We start from the raw sequence: 20,227 nt of genomic DNA on the forward strand, positions 1-20,227 counted from the left end.
CATCATCTGTACCCCCTCCTCCCATGGCACAGACCCAGACTGCCAAAGGCTTGGTTAATATTGGCTACATATAAAAAGAAACACACCAGCCCTAATTTTGCTTTAAAAGTAATGTCCAGTTTGATCCTCAGAGAGAAATGGAGAACCAGGGTTGGAAGGACCAGGGGGTGACCGGGGCAGCGAAGACGGGCTTCCCGATTGGGCTGGGCCAGGCTCCGCCTGCCTCCACAGCTGCCCGCCCCGCCTCCATCAGCACCAGGAAAGAAACCCATGTGGCCAGGGCTGCAGGAGGAGCCTGCCCACCTGTGCCCCCCTTGGCAAAGAGTTGGCACATGGGCTAATGATGCCACCACCCCACAAGTTAAGCAGCATCCCCCCCCCACTTTTTAACACGTAAGTTCTTGAGGGCACAAACAGCAACTGAACTCACAAGAATGTAAAGATGAAAAAAAAACAGGCATATGGATGCAACTATGCATGAGCGGAAACATTTCAGCGCACAACTTAACACATGTCCACCCCACATGATTCTTTCCCCACTCCCCACTCTACCTCTAAAGCAGAGGTCACACTTGGCGGCCTGGCGCAGGTCCCAGTCATGTTGTTGTTATTTACATCCCGCTCTTCTTCCAAGGAGCCCAGAGAGGTGTACTACATACTTAAGTTTCCCCTCACAACAACCCTGTGAAGTAAGCTAGGCTGAGAGAGAAGCGACTGGCACAGAGTAACTCAGCAAGTCACATGGCTGAATGGGGGATTTGAACTCGGGTCTCTCCGGTCCTAGTCCAGCACTCTAACCACTACACCACACTGGTTCAGCCGCCCGGCACAGTGAGGGCCAACGGCACGGCGACCACACCACCCGGGACAGACTAAAGAGAATTTGAAGTCCCCAGGGTGTGTGTGGAGGCCCTGGACTTTGAATGCCACTGGGTGTTAGCCACCAAAAAATCTATCTGTAGGCCACCACCCATCATGGACCCTTTTCGCCTGCCTTGTGCTTGGAACTCTCTCCTTGATATATTCGTTTTCTGTACACAGGGAATTTTGGCGTACAGAGAAGCATCCAATTACTTGCAGACTTCACCTGCAGTCTGGGGCGGCCCGGTCAGATGCAGATATTCTGTCTCATTGAGAATGAAACCATCACTGCACGCGCACACACACACACCTGCCGCCCGGAAAGTCAAGCTAACCGTTTAAGATTCACATAGCCGCTGTCTGAACTCTGCTTCAAAGGGAAAGCAATTGCATTTCATCGGATCGCTGAGCGCATGAATCGCCCGGTCTTCCAATGGAGGGAGAAAAGCAGGCAAGCAGACTGAGATGAACACAGCACCAGAATGAAGAACCACATCGAAGAGGGAAGGACAGGGTTCTTTCTTAGGAATACAGGAAGCTGCCTTCTACAGAGTCTGACCCTTGGTCCATCTCGCTCAGGATTGTCTGCACAGACTGGCAGTGGCTTGCCAGTGGGGTAGACAGCATGTCTTGTCCCATTTGCTAAGCAGGGTCCACCCTGGTTTGCATCTGAATGGGAGACTACATGTGGGAGCACTGTAAGATATCCCCCTTAGGGGATGGGGCTGCTCTGGGATGACTATCATGCAGAAGGGTTGCCCGCCCTCCTTGGCATCTCTAAGATAGGGTTAAGAGAGACTCCTGCCTGATGCCTTGGAGAAGCTGCTGCCAGTCAGAGTAGACAATGCTGAGCTAGATGGACTAAGGGTCTGACTCAGTATATGGCAGCTTCCTATGTCCCTATGTAAAATAATTAAGAAACAACAGGATTCCAAAATGCCTTAGGCAAACGCCTTCCATGATCCATATCATCATCATACCATGATCCATGTCATACGGACATGTTTCTCCACCAACGTATACTTCTTGCTTTGAGAAAGCCGTGTTAACATGCCCTGCAAGCAGCCTGCTATTCTTAAAATCCTAGACAATCCTAGGAGAAAGCAAACTTTCCATGCAACTGGCATGAAGGTGTTCCAACCGGAGAAACTGTAGGATCCTTTCTGCTCTGGCCCCAGAGGAAAGAACAGATCTAGACAGCTGCTGTTCTGGAGGGACCAGTGGAAGGCGCTCAAAGTGGGAGACACCTGCCTTCCCTCGGCTTACTTCTAGAGAAGCTGTTGCCAGTCTGTGACGATCACACTGAGCTAGATAGACCAGTGGTCTGACTCAGTATATGGCAGCTTCCTATGTTCCTTTGTAAGAGGCAAATCAAGGCAGTGGTGGATACAGAAGGATATCTAAGGTGAGCACCACGCATGGACTCCAGCAGTTTGAGGCCGTGCTGATATAAAAGGTTCACTTGATGCCAGAGGGGCTACTAAGCATGCCCTCCTCCACGGTTTGTTTTACAGACACATTCGTGCCTCCCTCTTCCTTCCATTGCTATGCAAGTATCCAGGATGCTCAAGCCAATTTCATGTCAATTTTCCTGCTCTCTGACTCTAAGCCTGCCATCACATATCGTGTTGCCAGGTTCTGTGTGGCAGCGTCTAGCCAGCGTGGTGTAGTGGTTAGAGTGCTGGACTAGGACCGGGGAGACCCGAGTTCAAATCCCCATTCAGCCATGAAACTAGCTGGGTGACTCTGGGCCAGTCACTTCTCTCTCCGCCTAGCCTACTTCACAGGGTTGTTGTGAGGAGAAACTCAAGTATGTAATACACCGCTCTGGGCTCCTTGGAGGAAGAGTGGGATAGAAAATGTTAAAAATAAATAAAATAAATAATACGCCGGCAGATGGTAGGCAGTGGGCCCTATCAGTCACCTCTGGTGACTCAGTGTGGGGCTCTACACTTTGCTTATCCAACGCTGCGTGCCCTAGATGTTTTCCTTACTGCTCCTTATCGTCTTATCGTTTTATAAGTTGGTCATTATCTAGTTTTATTACTTAGTTTTTATGATTTTTTTTTCATTTCTATCTTCTTACATCCTCTAATCTTTTTACACCCCTCTTTTATGCCCTCTCTCTTGTTGATGTCTTTTATAATTCTTATGCCATTTAGGCTTTTTTATGCCCTTATGTTCCCCAGGTACCTTTCATGTGCTCTTACTTTTATTATCTCTAAGTATTTTTATCGTATGTAATCACCCCTTACACTTTATGCTGGTCTATGACCGTAATAAAGATTGATTGGTTGATACAAGAGGGAAAATACGGGCGACTTACTTGATTTTCAGGCTGGCGAGCATGCTTTTGTCAATCCTGGAAGAAAAGAGAACAAAGATGAAATTAGACCGATGCTGCCAGGGAGGGAACCTGGGACCTTCTACATGCAAGCAGGCAGGTGCTCTTCCCAGAGCAGCCCCATCCCCTAAGGGGACTCTCTTCCAGTGCTCACACATGTAGTCTCCCATCCAAATGCAAACCAGGGCAGACCCTGTTTAGCAAAAGGGACCATTCATGCTTGCTACCACCAGACCAGCTCTCCTCCCCAGAGCAGAGGGCAGAGTAATTCTGCTCATCTTTGGGCTGCTGTATTTCTTATTGTATTCTTTTAGCTGTGCACACATATAGAAGAAGAAAGAAACTTTATTTACGATCAAGGATCAAATACACCAGACCCATAACACAAGATATACCAAACCCATCACAAAACCCAATTTGATAGTTCACTTTGCTTGTTTAAAAAACTGTATTTGAGATTGTTAGATCGGCCATTATGACTTTATAAGGAGTTTTCCATTTTTATAAATCTTCACTGATTTAACAGGCTTTACGTATATATTAGATGGGGAAATTAAAGTAAGTTGATGAAGTATTTATCATGGTCTTTGACCAGATAAGAGGGTTTCGGGCTAGTTGCAGAAGATCAGAGCTTAGACCAGTGTGGCTAGTTTGAGGCTTTGCAGCAGTTGCTGGACTTTCCAGCAGGGGTTGTGACTAGGGATGATGGGAGCTGTAGTCCTCAAGTTGGCCAGCCCCATTTAGCTGAGGGGTTACCCCATTTACCCCCGTTTAGCTGAGTGGGTACTCACAACCAGGCAACTATCCTGCCTGGTTGTGAGAGGAGGGCTGGTCTGGTGGTGGCAAGCATGAATTGTCCCCTTTGCCGCTGCCAGTCTGTGTAGGCAATACTGAGCTAGATGGACCAATGGTCTGACTCAGTATATGGCAGCTTCCTTACGTTCCTAGGTTCCCAGAGGTGCACATAGGTCATTTTGGATCCTGGACCCAAAGGCCTTTGGAGCCTCTCCCCCGTCGGAGGCCTCCCCTGCAAATTAAGCATCATGCCTCGACACACACACCCTGACACACACAGTATTTTTGAACAGGTGGCTTCTTGAGGGCACAAACAGCAACAGAACCCAGAAGAACATTAAGAATATAAAACAGGTCTATTTATGCAAATGTGCATTTGCAGAAAAATTTCCACACACAACTGAACATATTCCCACCTCACATCTTTCTTTCCCCCACTTCCCGCTGTCTCTAAAGCACCTTCGCAGTGTGGGTCTGTGGCATGGCACGGTGGCCACATCACCCAGGACAGACTAAAGAGGATTTGGAGGCCCCCAGGGGTTGCGGAGGCCCTGATCGAGGGGTAAAAGCACCTCTGCATGTTCCAAATAGAGAGAGAGAGTAGTATCTTGCTTCAGTCAGGATTGCAGAGAGGAGAGCTGGTCTGGTGGCAGCAAGCATGACTTTGTCCCCTTAGCTAAGCAGGGGCTGTCCTGGTTTGCATTTGAGTGGGAGACTAGAAGTGTGAGCACTGGAAGAGATTCCCCTGAGGGGATGGAGCCACTCTGGGATGAGCATCTACGTTCCCAGTTCCCTCCCTGGCAGCATCTCCAGATTGGGCTGGGAAAGAGACTCCTGCCTGCAACCTTGGAGAAGCCGCTGCCAGTCTGGGTTGACAATACTGAGCGAGATGGACCAATGGTCTGACTCAGTATATGGCAGCTTCCTATGTTCTGATGTTGCAGAGGGAGAGGCGAGGCATTCTCGTGATGCAGCCCACCCCAGATTGCTCTGTGCTTGGCCTTTGAGTTGGAGCACAGCCACTGCCTTGCTCTGCCAAAGATCAGGCAGCAGTGCAACTGGTGAGGCTGCAACATCAGGCGAGGTCCCCCCTTTTCCCCAAGGGGAAGGCAGGTCTAGGGAGGCTTTTGGGCCATAAGGACAAGAAGCTCAAAGAATGAGCTGGACGCTACAGCTGATGAGACCAACTCCCACTCCAAGGTCAATTTCACACATACTCCTAGTTAAGCAAAAATTCAGGAGCGGATGGGTGGACGGAACAGAACTGCCTTAGACTGCGTCTGACCATCGGTCCACCTAGCTCAGCACTGTCTACACAGACTGGCAGCAGCTTCTCCAAGGCTACAGGCAGGGGTCTCTCCCAGCCTTATCTGGAGATGCTGCCAGGGAGGGAACTTGGGACCTTCTGCATGCACGCAGGCAGGTGCTCTTCCCAGAGCGGCCCCATTATTCCCAAAGGGGAAGATCTTCCAGTGCTCACACATGTAGTTTCCCCATCCAAATGCAAACCAGAGCAGGCCCTGTTTAGCAAAAGGGGCAATTCATGCTTGCCATCACCAGACCAGCTCTCCTCCCCAGAGCAGAGGGCAGAGTAATTCTGCTGATCTCTGCTACAAACATGCTGATTCCTCATCATAAGTCTAATGGGTTCTGAGAGGTAGGGGTGTGTGTGTGTCTGTGTGTTTGTGCAAATCTCTGTGGCCTGCATGTTTTATGGATGCTAATGGACGGTGGGCAGGGGGAATCGAGGAAGAAGACTACTGTCCTCATCAAGAGGCCCTGCTGAAATATTTAGAGACCAAGGAGAACTGCGGTTTGGATTTGGTGATGATGAAAATGTGGACTGGAGGCTGGGGTGGGACCGTGGCTGCTTCCACAAGAAACCAGTTTCACTCTGATTGACGGAGGTCAGTTGCATCAGTAGGCTTCAGCTGCAAGGACCAGGGCAGTTTGGTTATTTGGCTTTGTCATTTCTGGAATAAACCTCTAAAAGGCGGTGGTTTGTTGTTCTTAAGAACAGAGGAACAGCCCTGCTAGATCAGGCCCATCTAACCCAGCATCCTGTTTCCTACAGTGGCCCCCACCAGATGCCTCTGGGAAGCCCTCGGTCAGGAGCAGGCCCCTTCTGATTCTGCTGGAATACGCCAAATAGTTATACGCACTGCTTTTCAACAAAAGTCACCAAAGCGGTTTAAATAAATAAATACAGATGGCTCTCTGCCTCCAAAGGGCTCACCATCTAAAAAAAGAAACGTGAGATAGGTACCAGCAACAGCCACTGGAGGGATGCTGTGCTGGGGATAGATAGGACCAGTTGCTCTCCCGCTGCTCAATAAAGAGAATCACACAGGAAGCTGCCTTATACCGAGTCAGACCCTTGGTCCATCTGGCTCAGGATTGTCTACCCAGACTGGCAACGGCTTCTCGAAGGCTGCAGGCAGGAATCTCTCTTGGCCCACTCTTGGAGATACTGCCAGGGAGGGAACTTGGTTCGATGTCGAAATGGTTCAGTTTGACCGCTCAGGGTTGAACCGAATCATCTCCTGCTCGGTCCAATCCCAGGCTGAACACACACCCCCCAGCTAGTTGGGGGGGTAGCGGTTTGTGTGTGTGTGTATATATATGTCTCTCTCTGTCTCTCTCTGTGTGTGTGTGTATGTATGTGTAAAAATAATGTTTCCCCCCAAACTTCTCCCTTATCCGAGGCAGTGGCGGGGTGTCCGTGGAGGTTCCCCCTCCCCTGGCCAGCCTCCCTTAGTTGCAAAATTGGCTGTTCGGCTGTTCTTCGGCCCGTTTGGGGGCCTTTCCCCCGGCACAGTGGCCATTTTGGAGGCCGTCGCGGCTGCCCAATGGCCAGTTTTGAAACTAAGGGAGGCCAGCAGGGGGATGGGGAACTTCCATGGATCCCCTCCCCCCCGCCGCCTCAGATAACTTCCCCGGAGGGGATAAGTTTGATTTTTTTTTTTAAAAGCTTGCGAACCTGCCCCCGTACCAAACCAAATTGGGAAGGGGGTTCGAGGGAGTGCCGGACTGAATTGGCCTGGTCCGAGTCCAGTCCAGGCTCGAATCGAAACAGACCAGCTGGTTCCGCGACACCCCTACCATCCCCTAGGGGGAAATCTCTTTCAGTGCTCACACATCAAGTCTCCCATTCGTATGTAACCAGGACAGTCCCTGCTTAGCTAAGGGGACCAGTCAGGCTTGCTGGCACCAGACCAGCACTTTGGAAAAAGTGCCTCTTTTGTGCAGTTAGCAGGGGAGAAGTATACAGTGACCAGGGATAGTAGCCATTAGAAGCTCTATCAGTGAATTTGTCCAATCCCCTTTTAAAACCAGCTGGATTAGTGACCATCACCACATCCCACAGTGCAGGGATTCTCAACCTTGGGTCCCCAGATGTTACTGGACTTCAGCTCCCATAATCCCTAGCCCCAGTGGCCTTTGGTTGGGAATGATGGGAGTTGAAGTCCAACAACATCTGGGGACCCAAGGTTGAGAATCCCTGCCATAGTGCAACAACATATTAAGGCTGTTGTTGATATGCTAACCCCAGGCAGCCCAGCCTGGGTGGGGCTGCTCAACCACAGGATGTAGGCAATTACGCTGAGTCAACCGCATCCCATGTGATGTGTGCTGGCTGTGAAATGTGGCTGCTTGATTTCTGTGCCGGGCTGTGTCGCCGGCACCCAGAGGAACAGAATTGGCTGTCAAATGATGTCCGTTTCACAGGTCCACATCGCAACTTTGCTGAGGACCGTCAACCCGAGATCCGCCGTAAAAGCGTCTCGTTCGCCAAGCTTCCCACGGGCAGGGCGTGTGCCGGATGTGACCAAGCAACTCCACCCGCTTCCTTTCTCGTAAACACACTGGGGTTTGCGCCTCCAGCTCCTGGCCGGTTTTCCTCCGCAATCGTGATCGCACTACACATGCAGCCCACCCGGAGAGTTCACAGCCCTCGTGCAAGGAAGGTTCCCAGCATTTTGACCGCAGCTGCATTTTGGCATGCCCGGCTGTTTTTTGAAGCAGAGAGCTGGCCTGGTGGGAGCAAACATGAATCGTCCAATTGCTAAGAAGGGTCTGCCCTGGTTTGCATTTGAAAGGGAGACGACATGTGAGCACTGTAAGATATTTCCCTTAGGGGATGGGGCCACTCTGGGAAGAGCATCTGCATGCTTGCATGCAGAAGGCTCCAAGTTCCCTCCCTGGCAGCATCTCCAAGATAGGGCTGAGAGAGACTCCTGCCTGCAACCCTGGAGAAGCCGCTGCCAGCCTGGGTAGACAATGCTGAGCTAGATGGACCAAGGGTCAGACTCGGTAGAAGGCAGCTTCCTAATGAGGCTTGCAAAATCTCCCTTAAATCCCTTCCAGCTGCAGATATTGTGGAAGGCAGACTCCTGAATCCTGGAGAAGCCATGCACCATGGGCAGAATCCAGAGATTCTCTCATTTGCAGGCAATCACGAAGGGCAGCTATTCAACCAGCTCAGCGTGTGTGGGAGGACTCTGCAGTGCTCAAAGAGTGGGACCACAAGCTGCTTCCTCTCTTTGCCCCTATTTCCGTCCAGCAAAGCAAACCTCCATCTCACACCGGCCAAAGAGTCATGACCGGCAGATGTAGCAAATGTGTCCTGATCGATACCAATTTGTCCAGATGGGGAACTGACTTTGAATCCCTGAGTTTTCAATGGCAGGCAGATTACCGCACCCCACCCCTCCACAGTAAAACCCAGGATCCATGCAAAAACACAAAACCCATGATCCACAAAATGACCCACAAAACCCACGACCACAAAACCCATGATCCATGCCATATAACCAGACTGCATGTTAGGGGTCTACAGACCTCCCCACCCTGAGAAGTTATATACTGTATTTGTCTTCTTCTTCTTCTTTTTTAAAATACATTTGGCTTTAATATTTTCAGATCCTTGAGAGAGATTCTGGAAAATTTCAAAATGCACTGTTCACACATATCTGTGCAAGATGTGCTTAGGGCTTCAGAATGCCCCATTAGGAACCTGCTACCCCATGAAAAGATCCCAAAAGATTATTTTCCTGTGTGTGTCTGCTCCCTCAGAGGTTCACTGGGGTGGGGGGGTGGGAAGTAACACATAAAGGGTCTTCTCAGCAACTGCCCCATCCTGTGGAACTCCATGCCTCAGGAAAGGCAGTCCAACTGGCCCCCTTTCGGGGGTTTAGCAGCTGGCAAAAGCCCACCTTTTGGGGGGTTGGCTTTCCCAGAGCTCGCTTAATAATCTGTTTCATTTTTCTTCCTTTTTTTATTTATTTTTGGTCTGGCAGAACCCTTTTACTAATGACAGTGTTTTTCGAAATTCTCATTACTGTAAGCCCTCTTGGGCTTTCTTAGAAGAAAGGTGGATTATAAAAATTTTAAATAAACCAACAGCCCCCGCCCCCGGCATTTTGAAGTGATCTCAGATCTTTGGATCTTAGTTGGAAAGCCTGTGTCCATGACTCCCCCAAGTAAATAAAGGCAAACCCACCATCCATATCCTCCAAAGGAGACGCTGCGCTTCCTCTGAAAAATCGCCATGGCTTCTTGCTTGCTTTTGCTCCGATGGAGCAGCCTGCTTTTACTCTTGGAAACGGCCGCCTGTTCGCTCGCAGCAACGAGCAGGGGGAGACCCAACGGTCTGGTGTCAGGCATATTTGGAGAGGGCTTTAAACGCTGGAGTTACTTAGCACCTTGGGTTCGATCGACAGGCGCAGAAAACCACCCTGACCACTTCCTGCCCCAGTAGGTTGCTGCGAATCGAGATTAACAGAGAGGAGGCTGCTCCTCTCTCTGGGAAACCACTTGCCCATTCTTTTTTAAGAGCTGCAAACATGTCAGGGTGTATTATTTCGCCCTCCTCCCCTTTATGGCTTCCGAGGTCTGCTTTGACCTGCTGGGTCGGATCCTGGCCTGGAAGCTACGATTTTGAACTATTTTATTGTTCAGTTGCATCGTAAACCACCCAGCGACGTGCGTGTGGGGCAGTATACACATATGCTAAATAAATAAGGAAATGAACTGAAATTAGTACAGCACTGGTCGGAAGGGGTAAAAGTAGGAAATATCCCCTTTGAGAAGTGAAATGAGTACCCCCACCAAAAAAGAATTCCAGAGATGAAAGCGGGGTCAAAACTATAATGCTGAAGTGCTCTGTTGGGTAAGACCAAAGGTACATAGGAAGCTGCCATATACTGAGTCAGACCATTGGTCCACCAAGCTCAGGATTGTCTGCACAGACTGGCAGCAGCTTCTCCAAGGGTGCAGGCAGGAGTCTCTCCCAGCCCTCTCTTGGAGATGCTGCCGCTAGGGAGGGAACTGGGAACCTAGATGCTCTTCCCAGAGCGGCCCCATCCCTTAAAGGGAATCTCTAACAGTACTCACATGTAGTCTCCCATTCAAATGCAAACCAGGGCAGACCCTGCTTAGCAAAGGAGGCAATTCATGCTTGCTACCACAAGACCAGCTCTCCTCCCATAGACCAAGGTACACTAAGTCCACCATCCAGTTTCCCGCCGTGGCCAAGCAGGGCATGAAGACAACAACCCTTCACAGCAACTGGGATTCAGAGGTAGACTGGGGTTGGAGGCTCCATATAGCCAGCATGATCAGTAGCCATTAAAAGGCTTCACTGACCTCCATGGAAGTGTATAATCTAAGCCAGGGATCATCAACAGAACATTGTGGTAGCAAATTTTCCAGTTACTATTGCGCTGAACCTAATGTTTTAATTGGGCTAAGGATTTCAGGACTTACAACATGAGAGCCAGCATGGTGTAGTGGCTAGAGTACTGGACGAAGGGAACTAGGGAGCCCTGAGTTCAAATCCCTCTTCAGACATGAAACTCGCTGGGTGACTCTGGGCCAGTTGCTTCTACCTCAGCCTACCTCACAGGGTTGTTGTTAGGTTAAACATCTGGGCTCCTTTTTTTTCTTCCCAAATTGAATTTTTATTGATTTTAACAGTAATAATATTCATTCATAACAAACATAATAAACAGAAGTGGACTTCCCGCGCATCTCTCTTCGTGAAACATCAGCTATAAAATTTACCCTTGCTATAATAATAATTCAAAACATAAATTTAAACCCTTACAAACACAATTAGTCTACCCAACCTGCATTTCTCTCTCTCTCTCTCTCTCTCTCTCTCTCTCTCTCTCTCTCTCTCTAAATTTCAAATCCAGCTGTAAGGTCCATAGAAGGAAAATAGTTTTTTAGATACACCAAAAATGGTTTCCAATCTTCTTTGAAACATTCTAAGTTTTGGTCTCTTATCAGTGTTGTAAGTTTTTCCATCTCCGCATATTCCAAAATTTTTATCAGCCAATCTTCTTTTGAAGGCATTACTCTTCATTACTCTTCCATTTTTGTGCGTATATTATTCTGGCCGCCGTAGAAGCATACATGAAGAATGTTAAATTATTTGTAGAAATTAAACCTTGTGTTATTCCCAGTAGGAAGGATTCTGGCTTCTTAGGAAATGTCATTTTAAATATTTTCTTTAACTCATTATATATCATATCCCAATAGGCTTTAGCCTTCCCACAGGTCCACCACATATGAAAAAAAGTACCTTCAGAATGTCCACACTTCCAACATTTGTTTGAAACATTTTTATACATTAATGCCAATTTTTTGGGTGTCAAGTACCATCTATACATCATTTTATAATAATTTTCTTTTAAAGCATAGCATGCAGTAAATTTTAAATCAGTTTCCCATAACTTTTCCCAGGCTGCCATTTCTGTATTACGCCCCACATCTTGAGCCCACTTTATCATGGTCGTTTTAACCACTTCCTCTCTTGTCTCCTCCAGAAGTAACAGTTTCTACATTTTAGAAACTAATTTTTCATCATTTTGACATAATTCCTTCTCAAAACTTGAAATCTGATCCTCAAATCCAACATTAAAGTCTTTCTTATATATCTCATTTAACTGATGATACTGAAACCAATCTCTAACCAAATTTTGTATTTCAGTTAAACTTTTTAACTTACAATCCTTGTCTTGAAAATGTAACAAATCCCTATAGGTACCCCAACACATTTGCATATTTACTTCTTTGCATGATAAAGCTTCAATCGGAGATATCCATAACGGAGTTTTAGGTTCCAACCAATTTTTATATTTTAACCACACCCTCATTAAACTCCTTCTCACATAGCGATTCAAAAAGTCTTTGAGTATTTTACTTTTTTCATACCACAGATACGCATGCCATCCAAACCTTCTATCAAATCCTCCAAGTCCAGAATTCTAGGGTTTCTTAATATTATCCATTCTTTTAGCCATGTCAAACAAACAGCATCAAAGTACAACCTTAAGTCTGGCAGGGTAAGACCACCTCTTTCCTTTGCATCTGTTAAATTCTTAAAATTAATTCTTGGTCTTTTCCCCTGCCAAACATCTGGGCTCCTTGGAGAAAGAGTGGGAACTAAATGCAATAAATACATAAAATAAAGAGAGCAAGCCTTTCTTACAGTATCACCCCACAGCTCCTATTGTTAGAAGCTTCTGCCTGAGGTCATCCACACAAGCAAAAATGGTGTTCTAGCTGGGTTTGGGATCTGTGTGTGTTCCTAATTTCCGGTTATGTGGAAATGAAAATTGAAAAACCACACAACTGAAAATTGGAAGCACACACAGCTCCCAAACCCGGTGAGAACAGTTTTTGACTGTGTGAATGACCTCTCTTAATACCCCTCCATTTAAAAAAACAAAACAAAAAAACCCAGGCTTTCACTTGCTAGGCCAAGAACCCTGATCTCCTTTTCTGTGCTTCTGGCCCCTTCCTGAAGAAAGCAAATCTATTCTTGTACAGCCTAAAGGGGGAAATGGAAAGTGAGTGACCCAAAGTGAAAACTCGATTTAAATGTAAATGTTGACCTTCAGCTATGTATGAGAGTCCTGAATTACCTGCAGAAGGAACTACAGAGAAATACCATGCCAAGCCAACACCCCCTTCTGGGGGCGGACGTCCCTTTGATTCTGCCTGTACTTTCCAAAGAAAAACTGGTCTCGGGGTAGCCAGCATGACTTGTCTCCTTAGCTAAGCAGGGTCCACCTTGGTTGCATCTGAATGGGGGACTTGATGTGTCAGCACTAGAAGAGATTCCCTAAGGGGATGCAGCCACTCTGGGAAGACTATCTAGGCTCCAAGTTCCCTCCCTGGCTTCTCCAATATATAGGGCTGAGAGAGATTCCTGCCTGCAACCTCGGAGAAGCCGCTGCCAGTCTGTGTAGACAATCCAGAGCGAAATGGACCAACGGTCTGACTCAGTATATGGCAGCTTCCTGTGTTCCTAAATTTCAACTTGGTGAAATGTAGCCATACGTATGCTGGTCTCTGCCTGGAACTATCAGTCTTTGTTGGAACCACAGGCTGCTTCATGAGCTAAAGAGAGGAGAGCTGGTTGTGTGGTAGCAAGCATGAATTGTCCCTTTTGCTAAGCAGGGACCACCCTGGTTTGCACCTGAATGGGAGCATACATGTGTGAGCACTGGAAGAGATTCCCCTTAGGAGACGGTGCTGCTCTGGAAAGAGCATCTAGGTCCCAAGTTCCCTCCCTGGCAGCATCTCCAGAAAGGGCTGAGAGAGACTCCTGCCTGCAACCTGGGAGAAGCCACTGCCAGTCTGGGTAGACAATCCTAAGCTAGATAGACCAAGGGTCTGACTCAGTATATGGCAGCTTCCTCTGTTCCTAAAGGTCTCTCTGTAGCCCATCTCCAAATTAAGCATGCGTCGACTGAAATAATTTCTCCCTGCTACGGTTTCCTCTTCCACTGTTGGACATTCAAGATATGCACTCATCGGGCACATTAATACTCACAGCCTGTGTCTCAGAGCTGTGCAGGATTTGGATCCTGCCCCCCCACCCCCCCCCACCCCTGGAACTGAGTTTTCTGTTTTTCAAAAAGGCAAAAATGAGGTATTAGTCCCTATGGATGTTTGGCGGGAAGAGTGAAAGATCTGTAGGCAGTAATCATCCCAGTTGCTTGGCTGCAATGTTGCAATGGATATACAGATGGATAAGGATCTTCATAATGCCCCTGTACAGAGTCTGACCTTTTGTGCAAAAGTCACCTAGTGCACTACTGCCTGCACTGACTGGCAGCAGCTTGCCAAGGTTTTAGGCAGGAGCCTTTCCCAGGCCTACCTGGAGATGCTGCCAGGGATTGAACCTGGGACCTCCTGCCTGCCAAGCAGAAGCTCTGCCACTGAGCTACGGCCCCATACACCACAAATCCTCCATTGGCTACAGATACATGATGGGTAAATGGAGCCTCCAGCTTCAAAAGCAGTATGCCTCATAGTATACTGCATAGGAAGCTGTCTTATGCACAGTCAGGACGTTGGTCCATCTAGCTCTATACTGCCTACTCTGATTGCCAGCAGCAATCCAGGCAAGAGCCTTTCTCAGCCTCCCACTGCAGATGCTGCCAGGGACTGCACCTGGGACCTTCAACATGGGGAGTGGCCCTGCTTCAAAGAGCTGCATTCCCCATCTGGGAAGGCTCCTGCCTGCTTGCATGCAGAAGGTTCCAAATTCCCTCCCTGGCAGCATCTCCAAGATTGGGCTGAGAGAGACTCCTGCCTGCAACCTGGGAGACGTCGCTGCCAGTCAGAGTAGACAATACTGAGCTAGATAGACCAAGGGTCTGACTTGGTATATGGCAGCTTCCTATTTTGCTATGCACTGGTGAGCCAGGCCAGGAAAGGGTGTGGCCCTGCCAAACCCACAGAGGTTGCTGCTCTGGCTGTGTGGGGCAGCTTGCTGAGTGGGCAGTGCACTTTGGAGGTCTGATCCAGCTCCCAGACAGACCTGCTGCCTCTTTGTCACCACCCTACCTTGCCCCAGTCTCCAGTCCCCGTCTATTCTTGTGGCCCTCCAGACCAGCAGCTGGAGAGGGTTCAAGAGTTTGGCCCTGCACCTATGCCTGCAATACTGTGGAAACCGCCCCCTCCCCCCCAATCCCTCTCACCACACCAGCTCAGTGGAGCTGGTCTTGTGGTAAAGTTGTGCCATCGAGTCGGTGTCGACTCCTGGCGCCCACAGAGCCCTGTGGTTCTCTATGGTAGAATACAGGAGAGGTTTACCATTGCCTCCTCCCATGCAGTATGAGACAATGCCTTTCAGCATCTTCCTATATTGCTGCTGCCTGATATAGGTGTATCCGACCCATAGTCTGAGAAACACACCAGCGGGGATTCGAACCGGCAACCTCTGGCTTGCTAGGCAGGTCATTTCCCCACGGCGCCATTAGGTCCTAGCAAGCCTGAATTGCACACCTTGGTTTGCCTCTCAATGGGAGACAAGCATGCCTACTTCCCCCACACGCCCCCACCTAAAGTTCATGTAGAGTGCACACTTGGCCACTGGGGGCTGTGGGGACTCGTGACACGGTTCGGCAGCCACACCACCCAGGACAGACTAAAGAGCATCTGCGGGCCTTAAAGAGGATTTGGTGTGGAGGCCATGGACTTTGGCCCAGAAGCCCAGGGGTAAGAGTACCTCTGTCTGGGAGGTTTGAGGGTCTCCTGGCCCCCAAACCTCCCTGCTGTATCGGACGATTGTCTGGGTGAGTGATTTGCATTTTTATGTGCAGGGAATCCTTCGTATGGAGGCTCGTTCTGTGCAGCCCCCACAACCCCGTCTGAAGAGAGAACCCGGACACAGATTGACGATGGGCCTGTGTCTCACAACACCATGAGGCAGGCACTGTACACCACAGGGCTATGGCACTATGAATGAGACCAGAATCCATCCCCTGTGACCTGACGTGACAGCACTCCATAGGAACATGCTGCCTTCTTGTCACTATATGGCAGGAAGCTGCCATATACAGAGTCAGACCATTGGTCCATCTAGTTAAGTATTGTGTACACAGACAATTGCAGGCAGGAGTCTCTCCCAGCCCTATCTTGAGCTGCCAGGGAGGGAATGTGGAATCTTCTGCCTGCAAGTATGTAGATGCTCTTCCCAGAGTGGCCCCATCCCCTAAGCGGGGAGTATCTTCCAGTGCTCACGCATGTAATCTCCCCATCCAAATGCAAACCAGGGTGGACCCTGCTTAGCAAAGGGGACAAGTCATGCTTGCTGCCACAAGACCAACTCTCATGAAACAGCCTGTGGTTCCAACAGAGACTGACATTTCTAGGCAGTAAGGATACATGAGCCGGCTTGATCTTGAACCAGCTCGGTTCGAAGGCTCAATCTCGAACCAAACCGGGCCTGGTTCAGCTGGAGGTCAAGCCGATACACACACACACCCGGGCTGGTTAGGGCCCAGCTCAGGGCTACCAAACATGTTAGAATTAGTTTTTCTTTTAAAAGTTGGACTCACCGCCGTCTGTCAGGAGAGGGGAAGCTGCTGGAAGGACCCCACCCATGGCCACAGCAGCACCTCCTAGGGCCACCAAACCTGGCAGCAGTAGAGGTGAGTCCAACTTAAAAAAACCAAAAACTAATTTGAACGTGTCTGCCCCCCTCGGACCAGGCATGAACTGGTTAGCAAAGGGGACAATCCCTGCTCGCCACAACAAGACCAGCTTGTGGTCTTCATCATTCCCGTCCTTGAGCTTGGGGGGTGAAATTTGCATCCCTGCTCTTAGCAACCTGGCCCATCACCACAGCCAAGGCAAGCATCACCAGCTCCCCGGAGGCTTTAATCAAAGAAACAAGCACTTTCCAAACGGAAGAGCAATAATCCACACACACATCCCTCCTGAAAGTCTTGGCCCTTGTGGGCATGCTGGCGTCTCTGTCGGTGCACTTTAATTCTCCAAAAGAGCAGCCCGGCCTCTGCATAAACCTCCTGGGTAATTACAGAAACGATTTCCCCAGTATTGAACCATCCCAGCTGAGCCACCCTCTGTCTCCAGAAGCGAAGGTGCCCTTTGCGGCTTGGAGTGGGTGAGCAGAGACGAGTGGGGACTGATTCCATATTGTGCAACTATCCCAAGTTGCTTAGCCAGCTCCCGCAGGGCTGACCCCAAGGATCTTTGGGGCCCCAGACAAAGCAAAGTGCACGGGGGAGATAGAACTGATATGGTGATGGGCATAATCTCTTTGCTATGCCCATTACAACAAAAATGATTACTTTATTCATTAATAGGGGTGTGCACAAAACCCATTTGTCCGGTTCAGTTCAAGTCCAAACCAGACTCGAACAGAACTGGGCACATCCGTTTTTGTACCACTGAACAAACTCCCTGGCTGGGTTCAAATTTGAGCCGGTGTTACACATAGATAGATAGACAGATAGATATAGATAAAGATTATATATATTAGAATATATATACTCTGTGTGTGTGTAGTCTTCAGTGGGCTCAGAGTGTGTGTGGTGGTGCGGCCACGGGGGGGGGTCTGTGCAGTCCCACTCTCCCCCCACCAGTCTACCCCTGGTCTTCTAAGGAACATTTCAGGCCATTTTCGGGCCATTCTGGATCTTTCCCTTGTGGCCATGGCCATTTTGGAGGGCACTGCGCATACGCTCTGGTCATTTACGTGGCACATCCCTATAGATTAAGCATGAGGGGTATATGCTATTATTTAAATAGATAGATATAGGAACACGGTCGTCCTTAGGGTGGGGCGACTGGGGCAATTGCCCCAAGAGCCCCACGCTGGCACAGGCCCCGCTCTGGGCACACTGCAGTGCAGCCTGCCCTCCTCTCTCCCCCAGTCCCAGCAGCCAATCTTTTGTGTCTGTGTGCAGCTTGAAAGGCTCCCAGGCCAGCTGCTAGAGTTCAGTCTCTCCCCACCTCTTAGCTGTTTGGCGAGTGGGCGGGGCTTCCAGAGAGGCCTCCATGCAGGCCTCGCTGAAGCCTGAAGCTGAGGAAGCAAGGAGGCAGGCAGGCAGGCAGGCAGTGGGGGTCCAGCACCAGAGCTCTCCGCAGACCCTCTGCCCAGCCCAGCCTTAGTAATGGAAGTATGATGTGATTTAGAGATGTGCGAACTGGTTCAGGGGTTCGATGCTTTGAGGTTGAACTGAAACCCCCCCCCACTGGTTCTGTCCGGACCGGGACCGAACCCCCCCGCCACTTTGTGATTTTTTTAAAAAAATTCATTTACCTTTAGCCCCTTTGTGGGGCTTCCTTAAGGCCACGGGGTGTATGTGTGTGTTCCACAAAGGTTCCCCCTCCCCTGCCAGTCTCGGTAATTACCGCCGTGGCCCATTTTACAGTAGGCACAACGGCCATCTTGCCTGCTGCCGCACAGGCACAAATGGCTAGAGATAAACGAATATATTCGCGAACCCCCCCTGGACTGGACCGAATTGGGGGGGTTCAAAGCGGGGCCGGACCAAACCAGGCCAGCCGGTTCCATGCACACCTCTAATGTGATTTCCTTTTTGTGGTTATCACCCCCGCTTGAATATTTAGGGATTGGCTTGGTATTGAGCAGAGATGTATCGCAGGGTGGGAGGAATATGTATATTTAAATTGAATTGCCTTGGATTGCATTGTGGACAGAGTGTCAGACTAGGACTGGGAAGACACAAGTTCAAATCCCCATTCAACCATGAAACTGACTGGGTGACTCTGGGCCAGTTGTGTATCTCTCAGCCTAACCTACCGCACAGGGTTGCTGTGAGGATAAAAAAATAACCAGGTACACCGCTCTGAGCTCCTTGGAGGAAGAGCGGGATATAAATATTAAAATAATAATAAATAAATAAAATATATAAACCACTTTGGGGACGTTGGTTGAAAAGCAGTATATATTCATCATCGTAACGCATGGGTTGGGAACATCTCCAATGTCGCCATTCGAAGTCTGCAAATTGACAGCCGGCTTTCCCACCAAGGTTGTTATTTGCCTGAACAGAAACTCGCCCAGAACTGCTCTAATTAACCTATGACGAGAAGATTCAGCCCATTAAGAGGCAGGGTGACAGGCGATCTCATGTTCCTAAGCCATCATTTGCACGGTGCACGTGTCCAACCCCCCCACCCCCCCCGGAAGTCAAGCAAAATTATCCACTGACAGCTGCCGCCAGCCCAGGCTGATATTAACTGGATTCCTGCATTTGGCAATGTCAGACCTCATAATGTTATTTTAACACAGCTGGTGCGTAAATAAAAGCCCTCCACACTGGAGCTGACAGCGGCATTTCAGCTAATTAATGGGTCGCCATGTGACAGATGGTCATGTGGAAATACGCCCCCTGCTGGCGGATCTTGCAGCAGCTGTTGGTCCTGGCTTCCCCCTTGTTCTAACGACACTTTGCATGGGGGGGGGGGTTGCTGAGAGTTAAATCAATTTTACCTGGGTCAGTGAGCATTTGCCCCTCTCAGGCCTTCAAAAGCCGAGGATGGAGAGGAGAGAGGTTTATCCAATCATGCATGGAAAGAGGGCAATAATATTGTTCTTCCTCTCGGGTAACTCCGGAACTCAGGATCACCCGATGAAATGGGTGATCCTCAACTCGCGTTTTGGGAGGTATAAAAATGTGATTGATAAATAAATAAATGAATGAATGAACCAGCATTTGGTTCAGGACAGACAAAAGGAAGGACTTGTTCACACAAAGGGTGAACACGACACATGGTCATCACTTGCTTACAGAGAAGGGAAGGAGACAAATTCATGAGGCTTTTAGCCATGGTTGCTAAAATGGAACCTCCATGTTCAGAGGCAGTATAGCTCGGAATACCAGCTGCAGGGAACAAACAACTTGAGAGCAGCAAGGGGACTCTGCAGAGGGGGGACGTGCTTGCTGGCCAACCGGCCATGGTTGTCAATAAATAGCCAGAAAAATGATCATTTCATTGGTTAATATCCTCATAGCCGCCCTTTATGGGACAAACTGTCTTCTCCAGTTGGGGAGGAAGGGATTTGGTGGCCCCCTTCCACCACCATCACCCCCGGGAAGTTCCCAATTGCTCTGGCAACTTTTGTTGAAAAGCTTTATATAAATATTCGTCGTATTTGTATCGTAAGAGAGGATACACTCTCAGATAGACTGAAGGCACCTTGAGCTCACATCCACATCTGCTGGAGCCTTTTGTCCCCAGTCAGGGGTCACTAGCCACTTCTGGAGGCTGCATCCCTGGTCCTCAAATATCACAGGGGTCACGAGGCAGGTGTTGTCACAACCTTGGAGAAGCCGCTGCCAGTCTGTGAAGACAATACTAAGCTTGATAGGCCAATGGTCTGACTCAGTATATGGCAGCCTCCTCTGTTCCTATGAGGCAGCCATCAAC

At 49.1% G+C, this 20,227-nt stretch overlaps 1 protein-coding gene across 6 annotated transcripts in view; it reads right to left on the bottom strand.

The window, feature by feature from the left end:
- The window catches only part of LOC128336014 (rap1 GTPase-activating protein 2), a 196,884-nt gene that overhangs the window by 131,074 nt on the left and 45,583 nt on the right, over positions 1-20,227 (bottom strand). For 4 of the 6 annotated variants that reach the window (XM_053275072.1, XM_053275079.1, XM_053275071.1 and 1 more), the window contains one exon: positions 3,188-3,223. The exons of 1 other annotated variant lie outside the window; for it this stretch is intronic. In XM_053275072.1, the coding sequence (XP_053131047.1) occupies positions 3,188-3,210 (23 nt within the window). In that variant the 5' untranslated portion in view covers positions 3,211-3,223. Of the gene's footprint in view, positions 1-3,187; positions 3,224-9,503; positions 9,512-20,227 lie in introns of those variants that run through there. One more of the 6 variants, XM_053275074.1, reaches the window with a different exon arrangement.

Source organism: Hemicordylus capensis, chromosome 12 (genome assembly GCF_027244095.1).
Source record: "Hemicordylus capensis ecotype Gifberg chromosome 12, rHemCap1.1.pri, whole genome shotgun sequence".
Lineage (NCBI taxonomy): Eukaryota > Metazoa > Chordata > Lepidosauria > Squamata > Cordylidae > Hemicordylus > Hemicordylus capensis.